This window comes from Schistocerca cancellata, chromosome 2 (assembly GCF_023864275.1).
Source record: "Schistocerca cancellata isolate TAMUIC-IGC-003103 chromosome 2, iqSchCanc2.1, whole genome shotgun sequence".
Taxonomy (NCBI): Eukaryota; Metazoa; Arthropoda; class Insecta; order Orthoptera; family Acrididae; genus Schistocerca; species Schistocerca cancellata.
In genome coordinates, this window is record NC_064627.1 from 907,847,133 (window position 1) to 907,871,863 (window position 24,731).

Below are 24,731 nucleotides of genomic sequence, written 5' to 3' on the forward strand. Positions count from 1 at the left end.
TGTTGGCTTGCGCCGCCCTACATAGCCGGGGGTGCGGAGGTATTTGTGCCGATCCATTTCTGCACACAGGACACGACGGAGGAAATAGGTCATTGGTGTGGAGAACCTCTGGTGGCGCTTGCGCTGCAGTCTGTCGTCCCTGTTGTGATCGATGCTGTCCGGGGAGGCAGCGCCTTGAACGTATGGAACCCCATGATGCTTCAGTGTTTGTGGGGTCGCTGATCCTTTCAGGTTAAAGGCGGGTACACGGCATATTGTATGAGTAAAACTCTGATTCGAAGAAAGAGAGGGCCTATATGACCCTAATCATGTGAGATTATATAAATCAATAATTAAAAAATAAAATAAAATAAACAAAGCAGATGCCTCTTGAACAAAATTGATATTGCTTACCTAGACGTGTCCCTACTGCTGATAAAAACTACGAATGAGCTAACCAAGTACTGATTAAGCATAAATTAATATTAGATTGTGTAAGGGAACTTATTTCTCCGAAATATATTTTTACATATTTGATACATGAAATGACACATCACCTGTCAGCATTTACATGCAACAGAGGAATGCACTGCATATGCAACGTGTTTCGTTCAATAGCAAGTTGATTTTTCTGGAACCACGTACATTTACGAGGTGAAATGTAACCGATGTCGGGAATAATCTCGCAATATCTCGCAGAATGTACGTGGCAGAGACATAAACCATATGTAATATTTCTTTGGTCACTACGTTTTCTGTTATCGTTTGCAGTAACAAAACTACAACAAAAATTGCATAATTCCTAGCTTATGTGAAGGAAGGATTTATTTCGGTTGCTCGATGGTCTGTCAATGAATGCCGATCTGACATGTCTTTATTTAGACGCCGTTATAGTAAATGGTACGAGATTCTTAATCATAAATAATTAATCTTTAAGCAAGCGCAAACTAAACGGTAACAGTTTACCTACCTTCAGCATGCCAGGCAACGCAAACTACGGGAAACTACAGTCACACAGTTCTATACTAACATTTCGAACAGTTTATTGTGGTCTTTTTCAGGGCAGTTCACTGCAGTTTAGCTGTTTCAGCAGTTACAATAGCCAAAATTATTTTTTACAAAATGACGCCGGCCATGAAAACCTTCGAACTTATGAAAGACCTGAGTGTAAGTAGTAGAAGTCGATGTTTCTCATATGCCGTGTGTGACTACCTACAGCTGTAACCACGCGCAAACGCACAAGTTTCGTGAGCGACTCACAAAAGTTGAAGTATTATCGACACGTTTACTGGCTAACAGCAAACATTTAAGCCGATTCTCGAGCTGACAGTGTGAATTCCCGTTCTTCGAAAGTCTACGCTTACATATATGCTGGTCGCATTGGACTGAGGAACTAGGAGACATCTTCTCTCCTGCTACACCACAATGATTTGGCAGCTCTGTATTTCTTTCTGACGCTTGTGGACACCCTTACGGTCCCTTACTATGCTCTTTTATATACGGCCCATGGCTTCCTGTAACTACAATAAAATGTATATTTTTGTGAATTAAATATTTTAAGAATATGACTACTTCCAAATGCATTTTCTTTTCTCGAACACTTGCGAGTGATAGACTCTAAAATTCCCTACGTCTGAAGTAATTTAGTTAGTAAGAGATAATTTCACACAATGAGTCACCTTAAAGCACTGCACAATGTGACATCATCTTATGGACTGCAGACATTTTTATCGAGACTCCATTCTGGGTCTATGCCAACATTAAAATAAACTTAGTTCTTTCTTGATTTTACCTTTTCACCTGTACCACTTGAGGTACCGACGACACATATGGTAGGTCCATTCATAACTGTAAAAAGTAGCTTTTATTAATTCTTTCTGTTTTCTAGAAATTAAGACTTTGACGATACGGTCTCTCCTTCCTCCACTTTTACATGTGCTCTTCTGATTCCGCGCAGTATCAACACGAGCCGTCTTACTTTTAAAATGCACAGGGGGTGGTCTAAATTACGCTTTTAGCAACCGAGAAGGCTTCATTATTCGTTTCAGTCCTGCTTCACGTTGGACCCTTGAGACTGAGTGGCAGTTTATGCGAAAAGGATCGCAGAAACTCTCATATTTCTACAAGGGCACGAGGCATACATCAATTCAGCACCTGTAAGAAACATTCTCAAATCCCCATTTAGGGCACGAGATATGCATATACACTTTTCTTGGGCGAATGTATAGTTTTCGAAGACAAGTAGTTTTTTTTATCCATTGCAATACGGAAGTGGTAATTACTGTATATTCACTCGCTAGTTTCTTCTACTGCAATGTGTTTTATTGACATGTAATAATGCGTTTACTGACTACTGTAAATCAAGTTCTCCTGTAATTTATTTTGAGTGAAAACGAAGTTGGTTAACGTATAGAATCAATATGTGACTTAATATTGACTGATTTCTTACTGAATAGCGAAATATAGGAGCACTGAGTTGTTGCATTTCCTATTATCTCCATCGAACTATTCTACTGTTCGTAAATATTTTCAAAAATGAAACTCCAAGTTATGAACGGAATCTTTTTGAAAAATTAGGTAAAATAGAATACCTAAATAAGTGACCACTTGCAACAGTACTTTGGCCTTCGAACGATGAAGATCATTCAGAAATAATTTCTAGCATTCAGAGAGAACTGCAGAATCAACCTGAGCCAGAGATAGAGGTACGTGTCTCAGCCTACTTACAAGGGTAAGTCCCCATCGCACTCCTCTCAGATTTAGTGATAAAATGGCCCAGTGGGTAGCCCGTCAAGAACTGAACACACATCAAGCCTGAAAACAGGGAGAAGATGTACTGGGCTGTGAGAAAGGATCAAAATAGAGACAGCGAACGGTCCAAGCTCAAGCTGTGCAAAATAGAGCGAGTTACAAGAACCACGTCGTCATAGTTATGCTGTTTGGTCTGCAAAGCGGGAGATCCGTATTCAAATCTCCATCGTGCCCTATTATTTCTTTTTTCACAAAATTATCAACTTTCCGTCCGCTCATTGACGTGTCTGTTCTACTATGTTCTTGGCAATTGTCATACTATAGATTCCTCACAGAATATGAGTCATGTGGTAAATTACTACCGTCGCAAATAAATGTGATGAATAATGAGAGCACGCAGGATACCACATAGATCTCTCACATAAATGAAAACAACAAACAGATTTGAATACGGGTGTCCCTCTTCGCAGTCCAACACCATGACCACGTAACCATGACTCCGACGCTAATCAAAAGCGCTCAGTGTTACATATCTGGAGCTTGGATCGTTCGCTATTTCGATTTTGCTTCTTTTTTCACAGTTCAATACACCTTCCTCCTGTTTTAATGCATGTTGTATAGATAGATAGATAGCTTTTGACACACTGTCCATTGGGCCGTCTTATCACTAGATCTGAGAGGGGTGCAGTGGTAAGTATCCTTTGTTAGCAGTGGATGTATTTAGGCTGAGGAACGTTATGCAACATTCTTATGGTTTGGATATGTGAACACATTATTGTTCCTCAGACGAGAGAATTATAAGGGGCCTTCAAAAAGAAACGAGCCGGAGACATAATTACAGAAAAGTACCTGTATGTTAGAAGTATTTACTCTGGCTGTTGAGACACTTGTCCCACTGTGACGCTAGGTGGTGAATGGCTGTCTTATAAAATTCCCGGGGCTGCGATGCTAACCATTTCCGCACGTACAACTGGACGTCGTAGTCCGAGGTGAATCGTTCGCCCCTCAGAGCCTTTTTAAGGGGACTAAAAATGGCGTTATCACAGGGACAGAGGTCCGGACTGTATGGAGGGTGGCTGAAACCTCCTATTTGAATTTCTGCAGGAGTGCCGCGACTTTGTTGGCCGTAGGAGGCTTTGTACTGTCGTGGAGCAGAATGACCCCACGGGTGAGACTGCTTGGTCGTTTTGATTTGATCGCTTGGCGAAGGGTGATCAAGGTTTGCGAGAAATGCTAGGCATTCACTGTTGTCCCGTGCTGCAGAAAGTGAATCAGGAGGGGGCCATCTTGGTCAAAGAAGAACGTCTTCATAACCTTTGCTGCACTCGTGTGGATGGCCTTGGATTTTTGTTGGTGGTGACCCCGGATGCTTCCACTGGAGACTTGGTTGTTTTGATTCTGGTTCGAAGTGATGACACCATGACTCATCTCCAGTCACCACTCGTGCCAGGGACGCATTCCCTTCCCGAGGATAGCGCTGCAGATGAGCAAGACTGTGGGGCACCCATAGGGCACATATTTTGCGCATGTGCAGTCGTTCCTTCACGATTGTGTGAATACTTCCGACATTAAATCCGATAGCTTTCACTGTCACTCGGCGGTCCTGGGTAATGAGTGTATCCACCAGCTGGACAATGTCATCGGTAATGAGTGTGCTGCTCTAGACCGTGCATCATTGGCTAACCACACTCGTCCTTCCCTGAAGCGCCTGTGCCACACCTTGACCCTTGCAATGGATATGCAGTGTACGCCGTACACTTGAGACATTCGTCGATGAATGTCCGTTCCCACTACTCCTTCCACTGTCAGTAAACAAACAACACATCTTTCCTCTTCTGTTGATGCCTGTTTGCAATGCGACTGGCAGCGTTGGAGATCGATAGATACTGCTGGTTGTGTGTAGTCGTGGGACGTGCACGCGTGCCCTCTAGCGACGGGCTGTGAACTTCCACGCTCTGGTCGGAGCCACACCTCGTTACACACGCCACGATATTACCCTCCCGTCACCGGTTTTGGCATTCCAGACTCCGGCTCGTTTCGTTTTGAACGCTCCTTACACATATAGTTTTATATCCATCTCAATGAACCATGGATCTTGCCATGGTGTGGTGACCTCTGTGCCTCAGCGGTACAGATAGCCGTGCTGTAAGTGCAACCACAGCGGGGAGGTATCTCTGGAGAGGCCAGAGAGGCCAGACAAACATGTGGTTCCTGAAAAGGGGGAGCAGCCGTTTCAGTAGTTGGAGGGGCAACAGCCTGGATGTTTGCCTGGTCTGGCCTTATATGGTCAATCGAAATGGCCTTGCTATGCTGGCACTGCGAACGGCTGAAAGCAAGGGGAAACTGCAGAGCTGTAACGCTGGAGTAGCTCTAATACTGAATAAGAAAATATGAAAGTAGGTGAGCTACTATGAACAGCATAGTGAACGCATTACTATAGCTAAAACAGACACAAAACCAATACCCACCATAGTAGTACAAATTTATACGCCTACTAACTACGCAGATAATGAAGAGGAACAAAAATGCATCATAAGACAAAAGAAATTATTCAGAATTTTGTACAGAGTGTAATTTTATCTTAATCAACACTTTGTTTAAGGATCATAAAAGAATGTTGTATACGTGGAGGAGACCTATAGACACAGGGAAGTTTCGTATAGATTATATAATGGTCAGACAGAGATTTAAGAACCATATTTTAATTTGTAAGACATTTCCAGGGACTGATGTGAATTCTGCCCACAAATTACAGGGTATGAACTGTGCATTAAAACGCAAAAAAGTCAATTAAGGAGGTGGGAAATGGATAGGTTGAAATAACCAGAAGTTGTTGAGAGTTTCAGAGGGATCATTAGGCAACGATTCACTGAAAGAGGGGAAAAGAGTACAATGGAAGTCGACTGGGCTGCTTTTAGAACTAGTGAAGGGAGCAGAGCATCACATAGGTAACAAACCAAGGGCTAGCAGACATCCTTGAATATCACGGTAGATACTGACTTTACCTGATGAAAGAAGAAAATATAAAAATGCAACAAAATAAACAGGCGAAAGGGAATACAAAGATCTAAAAAATGAAACTGACAGTAAATGCAAATGGCTAAGCAGGAATGGCTACAGGACAAGAGTAAAGATATAAAAGCATATAGAACTAGGGAAAAGATAGATACCCCCTATAGGTCTCAGAAACGTGAGGCAACTGTATGAATATCAGGAGATCAGATGTAAATAATCACTATTAATCACAGAAGGTAAAGGTGAAAGGTGGAAGGGGTGTAAAGAGGGGCTACACAAGGTAAGTGAACTAGAAGGCAAACTATAGAAAAAGAAGAGGACGTAGATGAAGGTGAGATAGGAGATATGATACTCCGAGAAGAGTTTGACAGAGTACTGAAAGAACTAAGTCGAAACATGATCCCTGAAGTAATATCCTTGGGAGACCAGAGATCATAAAATTATTCTACCTGGTGTGAAATATGTATGAGACAGATCGAGAAGAATGTAATAATCCCAGCTCCACAGAGCTGGAAGTTTCATAAGTCATGCTACCAGAATATTACACGAATTATTTACAGAGGAATGGAGAAACTGGTAGAAGCAGACCTCTGGGAAGATCATTTTAGGTTCCATAGAAATGTTGAAACAAGCGAGGCATACTGACCCTCCGACTTACGTTAGAAAATAAGTTAAGAAATGAAAACCTACGTTTATAGCATCTGTGGACTTACAGAAAGCTTTTGCAATGTTGACTGGAATACACTCTTTTAAATTCTGAAGGTAGAGGGGGTAAAATATAGGAGGCGAAAGACTACTTACAACTTGTAGGGAAAGCAGACGGTAGTAATAAGAGTCGAGGGGCATTGGTTGAGAAGGGAGTGAGACATGATTGTATCCTATCCTTGATACTATTCAATCCATACATCTAGTAAGCACTAACCGATATCAAAGAAAAATTTGGTGAAGAAATTAAAGTTCAGTGAGAAGAAATAAAAACATTGTGGTTTTTCAAAAGAATGTGTAATTTTGTCAGAAGCTTGGAAGTGAAGTTTAATGGAATGGACAGTGGCTTCAAAGGAGGATATAAGACGAACATTAACAAAAGCAAAACAAGTGTAATCTAATGTAGACGAATTACATCAGGCGATGATGAAGGACCTAAATTAGGAAACGATACACTTAAAGTAGTAGGGATTTGTACTATTTGGATAGTAAAATAACTGATAGTGGCTGAAATAGAGTGAATGTAAACTGTAGCTTGGTAATAGAAAAAAACTGTTTCTGAAGAAGAGAAATTTGTTAACATCGAATATAGATTTAAATGTTGGAAATCCTTTCTGAACTTATTTGTCTGGAATGTAGCCTCGTATAAAAGTGAATCGGTGATGATAAACAGTTTAGACAATAAAAAAATACCTGTTTTTGAAAGGTGGTGCTACAGAAAAGAGCTGAAGATTAGATGGGTGGATCACATAAACAATGGGAGGTACTGAACTAAACGAGGGATTTTTGGCACAACTTGACTAAAAGAAGAGATCTGTTGATAAGACACTTTCTGATACATCGAGGAATCGTCAGTTTAGTACTGGAGGGAGGTTTGGGAGATAAAAATTTTAGAGGGGGACATAGAGATGAATGCAGTAAATAGGTTCAAAACAACGTAAGTTGCAATTTGGAGATAAAGAGGGTTCCACAGGATAGAGTGAAGAGTTTCATCAAACCAGTCTTCGGACTGATGAGAATCCTTTACATATACTGCTTGACTTTTTATCTTGTATTACGAGAAGAGACGCACTCATATCGACCACCAGTAGAGTACAGTTTCTTATTATTTAAGTCTTTTTTCACTTTGCGTCTATCGGAGAATCATTTCTTCAGTTACATTACTACGTCGGATTTCGCACATGGCTCTTCATTCCAAATATATGTGTAGATGTATTTTTTTTTATTTACGTCAGTCTATCTTTCGATTTATGTCTATACAAACTGAACAGTTACCTACCTCTAGTTGTATTACTGTATTTTAGCACTCATATATTTATCCTCGTTTCTTGCTCCATTACAGTATTTTTTGAGACTGAAACACTGCATGATATAAATTTTTATTTATTATCAGTTCATAAAATAAAAAACAAATGAGATACCCAGCTGGAACAACTGAACAGTATGATAAGCCGAAGATGTTTTAAATTTGAACTAACAGCATTTATAACATTGGCACATCTGGATTTCACAATTGCACGGCATCTCTAGTCTCTCATTAAGAAAGAACGTAGTAAACTTTCTTTAATAGATTCATAGAAGTTTATAAATTACTATAATAACTCAAGTTCAATCAACATTTATACCAAAATATGAAAACTTGATGTTCATTCAATACAACAGTTGAAGTAAGGAGTCCAGTCAACTTGTCAGATTCAAAGAGAACATAGAAATCCATAACAAATACTAGAAAACTAGAAACTAAACTAGCTTCTGGATTTACTTGACGGTAAAATTATTACTCGCATAGTCCACTTTGAAAATACTTAAGCTATCGATACTAGCATTGTCCTAAGTTTATCAGATTGCTAACACTTCTCATTCATTACACCACATAGATGCTGCTGGAAGGTGCAGACTTGAACCAGTATTTCACGCTGTTGTTGCCAGTGTTAGTGCTAATGATGACGCTTTATAATGGTTTCAACGCAAAGAAATACAGCAGTTCCATACCATCCGATTAGTAGACGGTTATTTCGCCCTGACATCACTCGGTCTCGAGGCACTCACGGTGGCATCACACGACTAACTTCACCTGATGACGGCCATTTGTCAGTGCGAAACCCGTCGTCAATTTAAAAATACAGCCTCACAGCTCAAGTGGTGACTTCCATGTCTATTTTATTAGGTAAAAACTTTCTAAAACCAAGCTAACGTAAATATTTATTTATTTACAACAACTGGTTTCGACAGACATTGCTCTGACCTTCAGGTCATCAATTTTTCTGATAAAACGTGTTCATTTTGAGCTGGAACCTCACGCCAAGCTGTCATGTTAGTGGATAAAATGTCGCACATTACACAAAAGTTCGTCGTAAATAAAATATTTAAAAAAAACATTTTGTGCACATGGCACATGTGCATATGTTGCGCTCACAGAGGAATGTTACCTGCTACTACGCATTTTATTGTGTACCGCTAATTTTACGACGTAACAATAATCTGTGAGTACTACATATGCGCACATTGCCATGTGTTTCTTGATTTTAAATGTTTTATTCGTGACGAGCTTTTGTATAATGTGTTACATTTTTATCCATTAACGTAACAACTCATGAGTGTGAAACTCCAACTCAAAATGAAGAAGTTTTATAACAAAAAATTTTAGAGACCCGAACATGACGGGAAAGTCTTTCGGAACTGGTTGTAAGTGAAGAAATATTTATGCGGTATTGGCTTTATAAAGGTTTTGCCAAATAAAACATAACGCTCCTTGTGATTTCCCAGCATGAGAAATGTTCATCTATTTTAGTTCAAAACACACGAAGGTAGTAATCCACACATTCAGTTTGCGTGCTTTACATAGGGATCTGTAGTAGAGTAAGGCACTTGTACTCTGAGGTCAGCTATTCTGTAAACGTCGGCGACAGCCGGCAGTGATCGCGGTGAGCCCAGCAGCGGGGGCGCGGCTGGTGGCAGTGAAGTAGTAGGCAGCAGGCGGTGCGGCTGCTCAGGCGGCCTCGTCCTCGCGGTCGTGGTCGTGGTTCTGGTCGTGGTCGCGGTCGGGGCGCAGCCGCAGCTCCTGGTCGCGCTGGTCGTGCCGACCGGCGGCACCCGGCGCGTGGTTCCAGGGCTGCACCTCGCCGCTGCCCGCAGCCAGGTACACCACGCAACTCGTCAGCGATACGGCAGACGTCACCCCGAACACTGGACGCCATTCCGACAGCGTCCGCGGCTGTGGCAGACAGACAGACAGTCAATTCTCACGGAGTACGACACGGCGAGAAACTACGAGGGGTGTACAACAAGTAATGCAACACATTTTCTTTTGTTTCTGAAAGCAGGTTGGCTCTATTCGGGATTCCAGTACACCATATTTTTCCTCGCTCATTCGGCTACAAAAGCCACTTTTTCAACAATGCGATGACCTTAAGTCACCTCACTGGGAGGGCCTGTATGCTCGCATAGTACAACACTACTGGTCAGTATCTAAGCCAATTGCTTTCCATCATCCACATACTCGTTTCCGCACCCTCATTGAGCCAAACAGCTGGAAGTTGGAAGGTGTGAGATCAGGGATGTAGAGGGGGATGAGAAAGCAAAGTCCAATGAAGTACTGTGAGCTCCTCTCGGGTGCGCAGACTTGTATGAGGCCTCGCGTTGTCACGGAAAAGGAGAAATTCGTTTACGTTGCTGTGGCGACGAACACACTGAAGTCGTTTCTTCAGTTGTCTGAGGGTAGCACAATAAACTTCAGAATTGATCGCTGCACCATGAGAGAGGTCATCAAACAGAATAACCCCTTCAGAGTCCCAGAAGACCGTTCCGATGGTTTTATCGGCTGAGGATGCGGCACTGAACTTTTTCTTCGGAGGAGAGGTGGTGTGCTAGCACTCCATGGATTGCCGTTTTGTATCCGGTTCGAGGTGACGAACTCATCTTTCATCGCCCGTAACGATTTTCGACAAAGAATTCTCCTTAACAGCCTTGTAATGAGCAAGCAGTTCCGTAGTTCTTTATGGACCACCCCAACTGATAGAAGAGTGTGTCAGCACTACCAACATAGACGTCAAGTTCAGCAGTGAGGGCCGGCCGGTGCAGCCGAGCGTCTCTAGGCGCTTCAGTCTGCAACCGCGCGACCGCTACGGTCTCAGGTTCGAATCCTGTCTCGGGCATGGATGTGTGTGATGTCCTTAGGTTAATTAGGTTTAAGTACTTCTAAGTTCTAGGGGACTGATGACCTCAGAAGCTAAGTCCCATAGTGCTCAGAGCCATTTGAACCATTTTTTTCAGCAGTGAGCTGTTCTATTGTGATACGTCGATCACCACGAATGAGGGTGTCCCCACGTTCCGGCACTGCAGTAGTCACACCTCTACGCAGCCGACCGGACGCGTTTGCGCCCCCTAGTTGCAATGACAGATGTCTATCCCAACGACTCACCGTGCTTTTGTTCACTTCCAGGTCTCCGCAGACCTCTTGCCAGCACCATTGAACATCTGCGATGCTTTGGTTTTTCCACCAAAAGAAACTCAATGACAGCTCTCTGCTTGGAACATTGCTCCGTTACAGACTTCATGTTGAGGGCTACGTATAGCTCCGCCACCTATCAGAACTCCATGACACTATAGGGGATGAAGCGGGAGTATTCCATGATGTCGCGCAACAAATTCCGCACTTCTTCAACCGAAACCGGCTGAGAAAAAAATATGTTTCATTACTTATTGAACGCCTCTCCTAGCACGACCTTCTCCCGACACCACTAGTGTGCAAACTCTAAATTGGCGTGAACGAGCACGAGGACAGTCGAATTTTAAGTATCACTGGAAAAACCTAATCTCCTCTTGAAAATGACATGAGTCTTTGTTTTTATTTTCATGTACATGCCCGCAGACTGCCGTATGACTGCAATGTGTAAAGGACAAATGTTTACACGTAACACAGTGGTGCAAAGGAAGTCGAGACGAAATATTTGGTATGGAACTTTTGTGATCTATCGAGTCAGGAAATTAACTATGGTGTGCAAAACTTAAGGACAAAAGTAACTTTAGCATGACGTGTCACTGCCAAGTAACATAGGTCGATGAAACTTGGACCATACATAGAAACTACTGCTACAATACAGTACAAGGTAACTGAAAGAGATAAGCAAAGAAACGAATAGAATAACAATTTTATTCAATGACAATAACTACAATGAAGTCATCGCGAATCATGATGGTTCCCTGGACGTCGCAAACGGCGAGAAATGGGTCTTACTAGGGTGTTTGATAACTACGGACGTCAGTGCATGCTCGCCATGTCCTCCCATGCTAGCCACGAAACTGCGGTAGCGCCCTCAATTCCTCCACCAGCACGTTTGACGACTACTGGTTGATCATTGTTGCCTATGGATGTCCTGCAATAAGCCAGGGGAACGTGCAGGCAAGTCCTTCGCCAATCATCCTCTATTTTTAAGATTTCGTCCACCGCCGTTCTTCGTTACCACTGTGCATTGTCATCCATAATAATGAAGTTAGGACTGAAAGCACCCCTGAAAAGACGCTCGTGGGGAATGAGTAAAGTGTCCCAATAACATTGACCGGGGAGTGTAAAGTGTTCAAAGATGTGGAGGTCAGTATGTCCATCCAACATTATCTCTCCCCACATCATAAAGCTGGACCAGCATGATCGAGCATGTTCCTGGACGCACTGTGTGTTCCCACTTGTGAGGTTGCGTTCTTTATTCTACTAGCTTCAAGTAATAGATTGTTTTCATAAAGCTTGTCCTAATATTCAGGGCAGAGGGTGTTTATGCACAAAGGCATAAAACATTTCATATCTGAGTGCTGTTGTCTCAGTTTTGCTAGACAGATGTCATTCCACTGTTTATGCTCCGGTTCCTCCCATCTTTAAATTCGTTTTTATCATTATTTACTAAGGAAATGCTTAGTTACAGAAACGTTTTTCAAAGCTAACATTCCTCATCTTTTCAGGAGTGCTAAGAATCTGTGACAAGAGCGCCACTTTCTCCACCAATTCGATTGCTATCAGACCTAATTACGGGAGCCTGAAACGGTGACATCTGTAGAAAACTGTAAGGTTTTATGGATGAGGATTGCGTCCCAAACCTGGTACACATTACAGTCCCTATACCACAGTACCGTAGAACGACGCTGAAGGAGAAAAATCAAAATGGCGCAGCCGACCGATAAAGTATCGTGCGGTAATTCGGTTTCGGTAAGGCGTGTCACGTCAATCTGGACTTCGTAGTCGTGTTGGGTTACTCTTGTACGGAGATTTCAGTATGTATCAGGACCGTGGACATTTAACGTTAAAAATAATATAAAAAAAGAACTTACATAAATACTTTTCCGAGGTGACGAAAGATAAGTAAGCGGAACACCCCACCTTCGTAGCTGCCAGTAGTTTTACTATTTATAGCGATGGAGGAAACAGCTGTCGGAAGCTCGAGATTTCAGTCGTAACGACGTGGCCGGAAAACCGAGACGGTTTTACTAAGCTTACCACGTCCACCGTACGATCGTAATGAAAGCCAGTTAATTGCAAGAATTGTTCTCCTTAATGCTGACCAGGCGTATCTACTTTTTTTGCTATCCCAGCATCACACTTAAAATCAAAAAAATCACTTTATCGGCGAGACAAATATAGTTCTGTAGGGCCCACCATGTTCTGCCGCTGCGCTTCATTCCTACTCCGTTCACCGCAAGACGCTTGTATTTACTGCCATCTGCGAATGCTCCACACAAGTATAGCGTTTCTGCATCAACTGCTTAGATATGGTCATTTTCAGTTTCCTTCTGGAGCGTTATTCAGTACTGGTTCTCGAAACACTGTAACTGGGCTTCGCAGGATAATTCCCGTCTACCTTCAAGCTTCTAAGGCAGTTTTTCAGCATCTCGGTGACGTTCTCTCGTAACCCATACAAACCTTTGACCATTCGTGTTGCCCTTCTTTGTGTAAGTTCAATATTCCCTGTTTGCCCTATTTGTTATAGGTCCATACACTTGAATAATATTTTAGCATGGGTCACACGAGAGTTTAGCATGCAAGCTCGTTTCACCGAGTATCCTACCACAGAACAGTCTGCCCTTGTAGCTGAGTGGTCACCGTGGCTGGCTGTCACAGGGAAGACCCACGTTCGATTTCTAGTACTTCCATGGAATTTTCCTTAGTCGGAGGACATGAATGGCGTGCACACACAAGGGAATGGTCCAATCCCACACGTCAAAGCACGCTCTGAAAACTTTTATACAGGAGGAATACACCGAAAGAAAGGCCCTGTTTACATTTCAGTTACTAAGACACACCATAAAATTTTTTAAAAAAGTTGAAAATTGCCAAATTCGTAGGTCGCCAGGGAGCTGCAGAATTGTACACCCCTACTAGAGCTGAAGGGGACTGCACATGCGCAACATGGCAGTTACATATCCTTGGTTGACGGCACATCGGTAAACAGGTAACACAAGTGGGCGCGGCCGTAATATGAAAAGCGATTTTCAGTTTTCGTTGATAGTTTGTCTGAAACAATCGTCCGTAATTACTGTTCACTCAAATTTGCAACTCTTTCAATATCCACAATATTTACCACCTGCTTCTGCGGTAGCGTTAAAAAGTGTTAACAATGGAGATAAAACTGAATCAATACCTAAGCTAACCTAACCTTATTCAATATTTTTAACACTTAACGTTAAGCAGTGTGCAAAAACGGTGTTGTTTCTTAGAATCAGACCGTGAACGGAATAAATGGCAGAAAGACTTCCACGAAGTAATAAATACTCGCCAAAATGAAACTCGCGAAAATGTGAAAGAGAAATTATCCGAAAGATTTACGGTACAGGGCGGCCACAAAGTCTTGTCACCCCTCATAAATAACTAACATAAAGTCCTAAACGTGAATAAATAATACACAATTCTTTAGAGGAGTTTTCTTGAAATATGAACCATGCAGCGCTGTTTGTGAGAAACAATGCAACATTATCAATGGACGACCTTCGAATTGCAGCTGAGATGAACATTGCTCATTTCACGTCTTCATCGTCTTGGTTAAGTAGATTAAAGGAATCAAACAGTATTGAAAATTTCAAAACAACGAAGTTTACTTCAAATAAAAGTGTAAAGGAGATGCCATTAATTCATACCTGACATACCTGACATGAAGACAAAGCTTGCTGTTGTCCCCATGTCTGCTGCTTCTAACGCCGATCAGTTATGTTTCGCGAAAGAACCGCGAGCGAACCGCACTTTATCGAGGAGAAAAGAAGACAGAGTCTGTTGTGCAATTGATTAATACTATGGCACATCGATATACAACAATGACAATGAGAAGTATGAGCGTATTACTGTATATGAATCTTTATATCTGTCTTCAGAGACCTCAAGGCATACGAAACAAAAATAAGAAAAAGGACTGTTTAGTGCCTAAATCTTATAATAGACGTTTCGAAATCTAGAAAATTACGGAAGAATAAGTTTTAATATTTCATTCGAAACTGTTACTAATCAGTTACAGAAGTTAATTCATTGCTTTTGTTGGACTCATGACCTTGACATACTGGAACCTTTGTCTTCAGGAGGACGACGGAAAGACTGTTAGTATAGTTCACATTCCACCCAGAACAACCAAGTGACTCTCGATAAAGAAGTTTTTGGACTGTAGAAAAATATTTTAAGGTAATTGTCGGACAGTATAATTTCCAGTAGCTCTAGGCCACTTAAGGTTAATCAAGATATTATTCTTAAATTTCAGTCTTTTGTGCATTATCAGATTGCATCGGCTTATTTTACTAACTGCCTTAAGTATGCTCCTTATACAGCACAATAAGCAGAGCAACTGCCAGGACCAATTTTTACTCCACCACAATTTTGCCTAAACAAAATTAGTTATTACTGTGAAGTGCCTGAAAGCATTAATTTTTCTTTAGTCATGTGTGTCTGTTGTAAGGAAAATGTTTATTTTCGTCGTTAAAATGACACTTCGCTTTATTGTGATAACTATAGCGAACAAACAAGGAGGAAATCTTTCATTGTTACTAAGCTATACATTATTCTAAAATTATCGTAAGAACTGTGCTACAAGAATTTGTAAAATTATGTATACATAAGAAGTACAAGTATTTCATTTCAATAAATTAAAGTCACTATCGACAGAAGTCATCGATAATGTAACATCAAACACTACCTTGATTTATTTTCCTCTGCTACCCTTGTAAGAATTACATACGCAGCAGTTCAGCTGTCGATACGAAATGCCTCTTACTCAAAACATTAATGATATATGTGACATTTTTGTATGGTTTAGTTGCTACAAATTCGCTTGTGTCGCTCCGTATATAAGCACTACAGCGTCTCTTGTCACAACCGGTCACGCACTAGGTAGGAAACGCTGTACAAATCGCTGTGATAAGCGCATCTTCGTGCAACAAAAACGAGTAACTTCAACAATATTTAAAAAAATACTTGCAGTGCGTCTTGGCTGCTAAAATGTTGACAGTGTATTTCCTTCGTTGTATTACTCCTGAATAAAAGACTTCAGAGCTGGACCATTCCCTTGCCAGGCTCGTGATGCCAACTGAGGAGCTGCTCGATAGAGCAGCAGCGACTTCTCGTCACGAAAACCGACAACTGCCGGCAGAGCGGCGTTCTGAACCCACGTCCATCCACACCACATCCAATGACGCCATTCGCAGAGGATGACACGGCTGTCGGTCGGTACTGGTGGACCCATCAAGGCCTGTGGACGGAGAAGTCTACCAGCGTAAAGTCTGTCCCTCTATATTCTTGCTGTTTCTTAAATGAAACAATTGCTTTGCAGCGATCGGACGTTAGTAAAGGACGATCAAACAGAAAACGTGCTTCGTTCGAAATGTGACCGTGTTGCTTTAATATTCGTAAAGTCATCAAATCGACAATTTAGGAGAATTGACATGGTTCATTGGTTTCGTAACTAACGCACTTCCTAACGCTGACTAGATCCTAACAGTCCCATATTTACAATTAAATTTAATTCCCACTGAAGTTTACCTTTGCTTTACTGCTATTCCAAATTAAACCATGAGGCTATAAAAGTCCATGGTAGTCTTAATAACTGTTCAAGTAGTAATACAGGCCTCCAAAAGGCATTACTCACTAAGATTTATGGTACTGATTTGACCACTGCTTTCGTGTCTAACTACGCTCACCCTCCGATAATAAACCAGTTAATCAGTCTCTGTTGCCCTACCATCCGACGGAAAACTTACAACTCATATTTTATCAACTCTCCATTTTTCGCGCTATTCGACTGCATACAACTGTTCCTGTTCCACACCAAACCTGTGAGATAACAGGCGAGTTGTGGCGCCCTGGACCTATTATATGTCCTGAGTTGTGAAGGCCGCACAGGACGCTCGTCAAAGCCGCGGCCCAGCAGCGATCACGTGGTGCCGGACTTTGGCCGAACCAAGAGGGGTCCAGACCGACCACGTGGCTGGGAATTCCATAGTGAAGCTGTGTCATTGAAAGAGACTTGTATTCCGAAAGTGTCAAAGATGGTGGACTTTGTGAAACCATCATGGCATACATTTCACAGTTCCTATAGAAATTAACAGTAGCCAGATGAATCATGATACCTCAAAAAGAAACATGTACATTACCATTATTTGCACGACGATTCTGTTGGTGTAATCAGATTTTCACTATCTTTATTAGTTTAAAGTTTAGTATCTGACTGTAAATTAGACAAGTAACACCCAGCAAAAAATTTCCAAAATGTAAACGCTTCATCCGATTTCGTCGACCGGCGTGTCTTTAGAAAGCTACTAGTGTAATGGATAGGTTAAAGTTACATATAGTGGGAATTAGTGACGTTCGGTGGCAGGAGGAACAAGACTTTTGGCCAGGTGAATACGGGGTTATAAATACAAAATCAAATAGGAGTAATGCAGGAGTAGGTTTAATAATGAATAAAAAAATAGGAGTGCGGGTAAGCTACTACAAACAGCATAGTGAACGCATTATTGTGGCCAAGATAGACACCAAGCCCACGCCTACTACAGTAGTACAAGTACATGCCAACTAGCTCTGCAGATGATGAAGAAATTGATGAAATGTATGATGAGATAAAAGAAATTACTCAGGTAGTGAAAGGAGACGAAAATTTAATAGTCATGGGTGACTGGAATTCGAGAGTAGGAAAAGGGAGAGAAGGAAACATAGTAGGTGAATATGGATTGGGGGTAAGAAGTGAAAGAGGAAGGCTTTTGGTAGAATTTTGCACAGAGCATAACTTAATCATAGCTAACTTGTGGTTCAAGAATCAGGAAAGAAGGCTGTATACATGGAAGAATCCTGGAGATACTACAAGGTATCAGATACATTATATAATGGTAAGACAGAGATTTAGGAACCAGGTTTTAAATTGTAAGACATTTCCAGGGGCAGATGTGGACTCTGACCACAATCTATAGGTTATGAACTGTAGATTAAAACTGAAGAAACTGCAAAAAGTTGGGAATTTAAGGAGATGGGACCTGGATAAACTGACTAAATCAGAGGTTGTACAGAGTTTCAGCGAGAGTATAAGGGAACAATTGACAGGAATGGGGGAAAGAAATACAGTAGAAGAAGAATGGGTAGCTTTGAGGGATGTAGTAGTGAAGGCAGCAGAGGATTAAGAAGGTAAAAAGACGAGGGCTAGTAGAAATCCTTGGGTAACAGAAGAAATATTGAATTTAATTGATGAAAGGAGAAAATATAAAAATGCAGTAAATGAAGCAGGCAAAAAGGAATATCAATGTCTCAAAAGTGAGATCGACAGGAAGAGCAAAATGGCTAAGCAGGGGTGGATAGAGGACAAATGTAAGGCTATAGAGGCTTATCTCACTAGGGATAAGATAGATACTGCCTACAGGAAAATTAAAGAGACCTTTGGAGAATAGAGAACTATTTGTATGAATATCAGGAGCTCAGATGGAAACCCAGTTCTAAGCAGAGAAGAAAAAGCAAAAAGGTGGAAGGAGTGTATAGAAGGTCTATACAAGGGCGTCGTACTTGAGGACAATATTATGGAAATGAAAGAGGATGTAGATGAAGATGAAATGGGAGATACGATACTGCATGAAGAGTTTCACAGAGCACTGAAAGACCTGAGTCGAAACAACGCCCTGGGAGTAGACAACATTCCATTAGAACTACTGACGGCCTTGGGAGAGCCAGTCCTGACAGAACTCTACCATCTGGTGAGCAAGATGTATGAGACAGGCGAAATACCCTCAGACTTCAAGAAGAATATAATAATTCCAAACCCAAAGAAAGCGGGTGTTGACAGATGTGAAAATTACCGAAGTATCAGTTTAATAAGTCACAGCTGTAAAATACTAACGCGAATTCATTACAGAAGAATGGAATAACTAGTAGAAGCCGACCTCGGGGAAGATCAGTTTGGATTCCGTAGAAATGTGGCAATACTGACTCTACGACTCGTCTTAGAAGCTAGATTAAGGAAGGGCAAACCTACGTTTCTAGCATTTGTAGACTCAGAGAAAGCTTTTGACAATGTTGATTGGAATACTCTCTTTCAAATTCTAAAAGTGGCAGGGGTAAAATACAGGGAGCGAAAGGCCATTTACAGAAACCAGATGGCAGTTGTAAGAGTCGAGGGACATGGAAGGGAAGCGGTGGTTGGGAAGGGAGTGAGACAGGGTTGTAGCCTGTCCCTGATGTTATTCAATCTGTATATTGAGCAAGCAGTAAAGGAAACAAAAGAAAAGTTCGGAGTAGGTATTAAAATCCATGGAGAAGAAATAAAAACTTTGAGGTTCGCCGATGACACTGTAATTCTGTCAGAGACAGCAAAGGACTTGGAAGAGCAATTGTACGGAATCGACAGTGTTTTGAAAGGAGGATATAAGATTAACATCAACAAAAGCAAAACGAGGATAATAGAATGTAGTCGAATTAAGTCTGGTGGTGCTGAGGGAATTAGATTAGGAGATGAGACACTTAAAGTAGTAAAGGAGTTTTGCTATTTGGGGAGCAAAATAACTGATGATGGTCGAAGTAGAGAGGATATAAAATGTAGACTGGCAATGGCAAGGAAAGCGTTTCTGAAGAAGAGAAATTTGTGAACATCGAGTATAGATTTAAGTGTCAGGAAGTCATTTCTGAAAGTATTTGTATGGAGTGTAGCCATCCATGTATGGAAGTGAAACATGGACGATAAACAGTTTGAACAAGAAGAGAATAGAAGGTTTCGAAATGTGGTGCTACAGAAGAATGCAAAAGATTAGATGGGTAGATTACATAACTAATGAGGAGGTATTGAATAGAATTGGGGAGAAGAGGAGTTTGTGGCACAACTTGACAAGAAGAAGGGACCGGTTGGTAGGACATGTTCTGAGGCATCGAGGGATCACAAATTTAGCATTGGAGGGCAGCGTGGAGGGTAAAAATCGTAGAGGGAGTCCAAGAGATGAATACACTAAGCAGATTCAAAAGGATGTAGATTGCAGTAAGTACTGGGAGATGAAGAAGCTTGCACAGGATAGAGTAGCATGGAGAGCTGCATCAAACCAGTCTCAGGACTGAAGACAACAACAACAACAACAGTGTAAACCTAAATTGGTATAAATTACAGACATCTAACTTGAATAGTACATGATGTAGTGGAGGTCAAAGTGGCCGACTACTATCGATGGCGTCATGCCTTAAGTATTCCACAGTTACACGAAAAACTGGTAGTAGCATGCTTCTAAATACATTAATTCATCTATGTCTTTGTTTATAGCCGATATATACTATTCATGAATAAATTGGTTAAATATTTACTGTGTTATAGAAAGCACAGAGACATTAGGATACTGGCCTGCCTTTTGTTCTATTCCTTTGATATATGTTTATTTAATTTGTTTATGTATCTAATAATGTGTGTTAGAGCGTGTTTAAGGTCCATCCATAGGAATATTTACATAATTTCAAGTTATTTAAATGTAAATCCAGTACTTCGAATGTGTTTCATTATGTCTGTGTGGGTGCGTTGGCATGAAGACAAGGCGCGAGCGCTCTAGCCAATCACAGCGCTCGTGAATGGGGAGACTGGATGGAAGCGAGTTCGGGTGAAGAGTGCTGGGAGAGTGGGATTGGACCCGGGAAGTGCTTCGCGGCAGAGACTTAGAGTGTGTGGAGCGGTTTGCGCGTGATCGCGACAGATAGAAATACTTTGGCGTACCGATTTGTGCACTTGTGAGATTTCTGTACCTTCTACAGTGAAGACGTAGCGTGCGTTTAGAAGTGAATATCTCGCGAGCTGTGTTGTTGTTCATAACTAATTACGTGCTGTAGGAATTGTTTCCCTGTTATTCAACTTATATTTTATTTAATTGCTGGCCCATCGACACCAATAAGTGTTTTGCAGAAATATACCTCATTCTGAAAAGTACTTCTACTAATGTACTCATCATTCAAGATAGCTCCTAAAGATTTTATTTAATTGCAATCTTTCATTTATAAATTTATATGTTACTTCCATCATTCCCAATTGCCGAGTGATAGAAACCTTCGACCGTTCGATTCATGTGTGTATTCTTATCGTATACTGTAGACTCAGCAGTACTTGGCCTGTAATGCGGCAACTACTTATCCCAGCCCCTGGTCGACGATACCAGCCAAAACTTTTAATATTTCAACTCTGAGTCGGATGGTACGTAGTTGAGGGCCACCACACCACCTCACTTCATATTATTTTCGAAAGCCCGCAAACCTAAAGAACGATTGCCCTCGTCTCGTCCGACGGTGTGCTTGGGCATTGTTGAACAGAGCACTAAGACAATCACTTTTGCCGGAAAAGGCGCTCTCAGCTCCGAATGTTCCAGACAACCAGCTATGAGTAAGGGATATAATTAATTGCGTCATTATCGATTTGTAGTATCCCATACAACCGAAGTCTGTCACCCACTGTAGATACGACTGAAACTATGTGATTATTCAGTTTCATATCCCTACAAAGTTTTAGCCGGCCGGTGTGGCCGTGCGGTTCTAGGCGCTTCAGTGTGGAACCGCGTGACCGCTACGGTCGCAGGTCCGAATCCCGCCTCGGGCATGGATGTGTGTGATGTCCTTAGGTTAGTTAGGTTTAAGTAGTTCTAAGTTCTAGGGGACTGATGACCACAGATTTTAAGTCCCATAGTGCTCAGAGCCATTTGACCCAAACCTGCAAACTTTTACACCGAGGTATTTGTGTGAGTTAACTGAGTCCCATTGTTACGGCGTAAAGCCAAGAGCCGGCACGCCAGTCGAGGACGTTAGAGCTGAGAGGGCTGTGAAGAAGACGTCAGTCAAGTGCACACCGACCGACCCCACTTCAGGACAACAACGCGACCGCAGCGGCCTCTATGCAAAGAGGACATAAGAGCCGCGCCGACTGGTCGCGGCCCACTTCTACATCAACTCCTAGATTAGGCATTTCAAGATCAGTGACTTAGGAATTGTATATACTGAGGAAATTTCTTATTTGCATGTCGCCCTTTGCTTGCGACACTTCTGCGTTATTGTAAAAGTTAAGTTTTGTCATTGTTCATTTCGTAATAAAACTCATTAATACGATTTGTTTGAATGTTGTCTACCGATCGGAGAAGGCAGGCTCTCCAGACCCCCATATTTTACGTCAAGGCAGGGTTCAACACTCATTGTGACTCATTCACATTCTATACTTAAAACCTTACGTTTATGATTTCTGTGGAGTACAAAATTTGACATTTCTAAACATTTAAAGAAATTAGCCATTGTTAGCGCCACCATAAAATCTAAGGAATCTTTTTTTCAGACAATATTTCATTATAGATAACGTCACCATTTGCATGAAGTCTGTAGTTTCTATTAGTAATCTCTGCCAGGTCATAATATTCAACACCAGCAGCACGGGGCCAACACACTGCCCTGAGGCACGCCTTAAATTGCATCTACAGTTCTCGACAACTTTCCGTTCAGGATAACAAGCTGCATCCCCCAAGCCAGGCAACCACAAGTCGAGGCAGAAATTTCATTTGGTACCCCATATCACCATAATTTCTTTAGTACGTATTAGGACAAAACGCAGCTCTACAAGAGGACGCTCGAGTCCACACTCGTAGGAATAATGACAACTCCGTAACTGCAAGCGATTCTGCTTGCTGCGAAACGCCAACAAGATATTGTCCGCGGAAAGCTATTGCGAAGAGCTGTTGGTGGAGTGGTTTCAAAGCAATCTCCATTAGCCCTCGAAAGCCCCTGGCGAGCTCATCGTGTCTGCAAGTAGCTCGCGCTCGCGCCTGTTGGCTATCCCGGCGAGGCATGTGCTTTGAGACGACGGAGACAATTCCAGAGCAGACGTGGGTATCGGCAAGTGGTCGCTTGGCATCCAAGCTGTCGCCCGCCCTCCCACAGGGACAGCCAACCGCCACTGGCCCGTAATTAGCGCACCTAATCAAGAGACGCCTGCCGACTGCGCTCTAATTACATTCCTGGACACTGGCGCCTCCGTCGCAGATTGCATTCCCTCGTGACTGCCTGGCCAAAGGCATGCCATCTTACTCTCACCCTCTCACCCTCAGCAACCCTTTGTTTGACATTCACTGTAGTCGCAAGCAAATTCTATTTTGCAAGCCTAAGTTTCCGCAGCCGTTGTCGTCACTGTCAATAAAATTCTTCGTGGTATGTGACCACATTGCCAATATGAAAACTTTTCCAATGTTTCGACCGCTGTTGTAAATAGCACCGCTGTTGTAAATAGCCCTCCTCAAGGTGCTGTGACAGTGCGGTCAGATACACTGAAGAATTTTATTGACAAACTCCGCCTACCGCCGCGGTAGGGCGCGTTTGAAAGCAAATTCCTTCACTGGCAGCGCTGTACAAAGAGACTTGGACGTTAGTCAATGGTTAACATTTTACACGTCTTATTTTATGTATAGGCTACACGGTCCGGTCACATTAATGCGTCTACAATACTCATTCATGGAAAAAGTAAGTCGCTTGCTAGCTATCGTGCTAGCAAGTCATACGATTGCAGCTCTTGCCATAGTTGAGCGAACGGAGCGCGACGAGATTGTTTTACTTTCAAGAGTCGTTGTTGCGTGACGTAGATGCACGGATTTTGTGAACTGATCTTCAGACTAGAGACTTGAACCGAAATAGCATGCTGACTGTGTAAGCGACTTGTTGGACTTTATTAACGGAAGTAGGGAATATTGGACTCAACATTCATATAAGTGAACTTATGGAAAGGAATGGAAAACGTTTCAAAAGACTATAATACACGTTTAGTTTCGAGTAGGAGACATTGACACGAATACATGAAGAAGATACAATTACGCAGAGGGTTAAAGGTGTAGTAATTGTCACGATACTTGAAACTATCAGAACTGCCAGTGCTAATTAACCATGTGTGCGTGCGGCGTGATATTTATAAAGTATTTAGCGAAAGGTAACAATAAAATTGTTCATCAAAAGTGGAAATTCAACGTGTCGCCTCCATCATTCTATAAATATTTGGTAATTGCTCATTAAAAGTTAATGAACAGTTTTAACTTGTAAGTAAATTCGTGGACTGTTAGTTGTGACAAGGAAGGTTTGGACATACATAATATTACGACGCAAGATAATTAAGACATTGTTAGAGAGTATCTGTGGATCTCTTAGGTTGTTCGCAGATGATGCTGTAATTTACCGCCTAGTAAGGTCATCCGAAAACCAGTATCAGTTGCTAAACGATTTAAAAAAGATTGCTGTATGGTGTGGCAGGTGGCAGTTGACGCTAAATGACGAAAAGTGTGAGGCGATCCACATGAGTTCCAATAGAAATCCGTTGGAATTCGAATACTCGATAAATAGTACAATTCTCAAGGCTGTCAATTCAACTAAGTACCTGGGTGTTAAAATTACGAACAACTTCTGTTGGAAAGATCACATAGATAATATTGTGGGGAAGGCGAGCCAAAGGTTGCGTTTCATTGGTAGGACACTTAGAAGACGCAACAAGTCCACTAAAGAGACAGCTTACACTACACTCGTTCGTCCTCTGTTAGGATATTGCTGCGCGGTGTGGGATCCTTACCAGGTGGGATTGACGGAGGACATCGAATGGGTGCAAAAAAGGGCAGCTCGTTTTGTATTATCACGTAATAGGGGAGAGAGTGTGGCAGACATGATACGCGAGTTGGGATGGAAGTCATTAAAGCAAAGACGTTTTTCGTCGCGGCGAGATCTATTTACGAAATTTCAGTCACCAACTTTCTTTTCCGAAAGCGAAAATATTTTGTTGAGCCCAACCTAGATAGGTAGGAATGATCATCAG

The 24,731-nt window shown here is 41.9% G+C and overlaps 1 protein-coding gene across 1 annotated transcript in view; it reads right to left on the reverse strand.

The window, feature by feature from the left end:
• Positions 1-7,818: 7,818 nt before the first annotated feature.
• The window catches only part of LOC126159823 (sialin-like), a 425,200-nt gene continuing 408,287 nt past the window's right edge, over positions 7,819-24,731 (reverse strand). Inside the window, exon 11 of the mRNA XM_049916634.1 lies at positions 7,819-9,664. Coding sequence (XP_049772591.1) covers positions 9,440-9,664 — 225 coding nt within the window. The 3' untranslated portion in view covers positions 7,819-9,439. The remainder of the gene's footprint in view (positions 9,665-24,731) is intronic.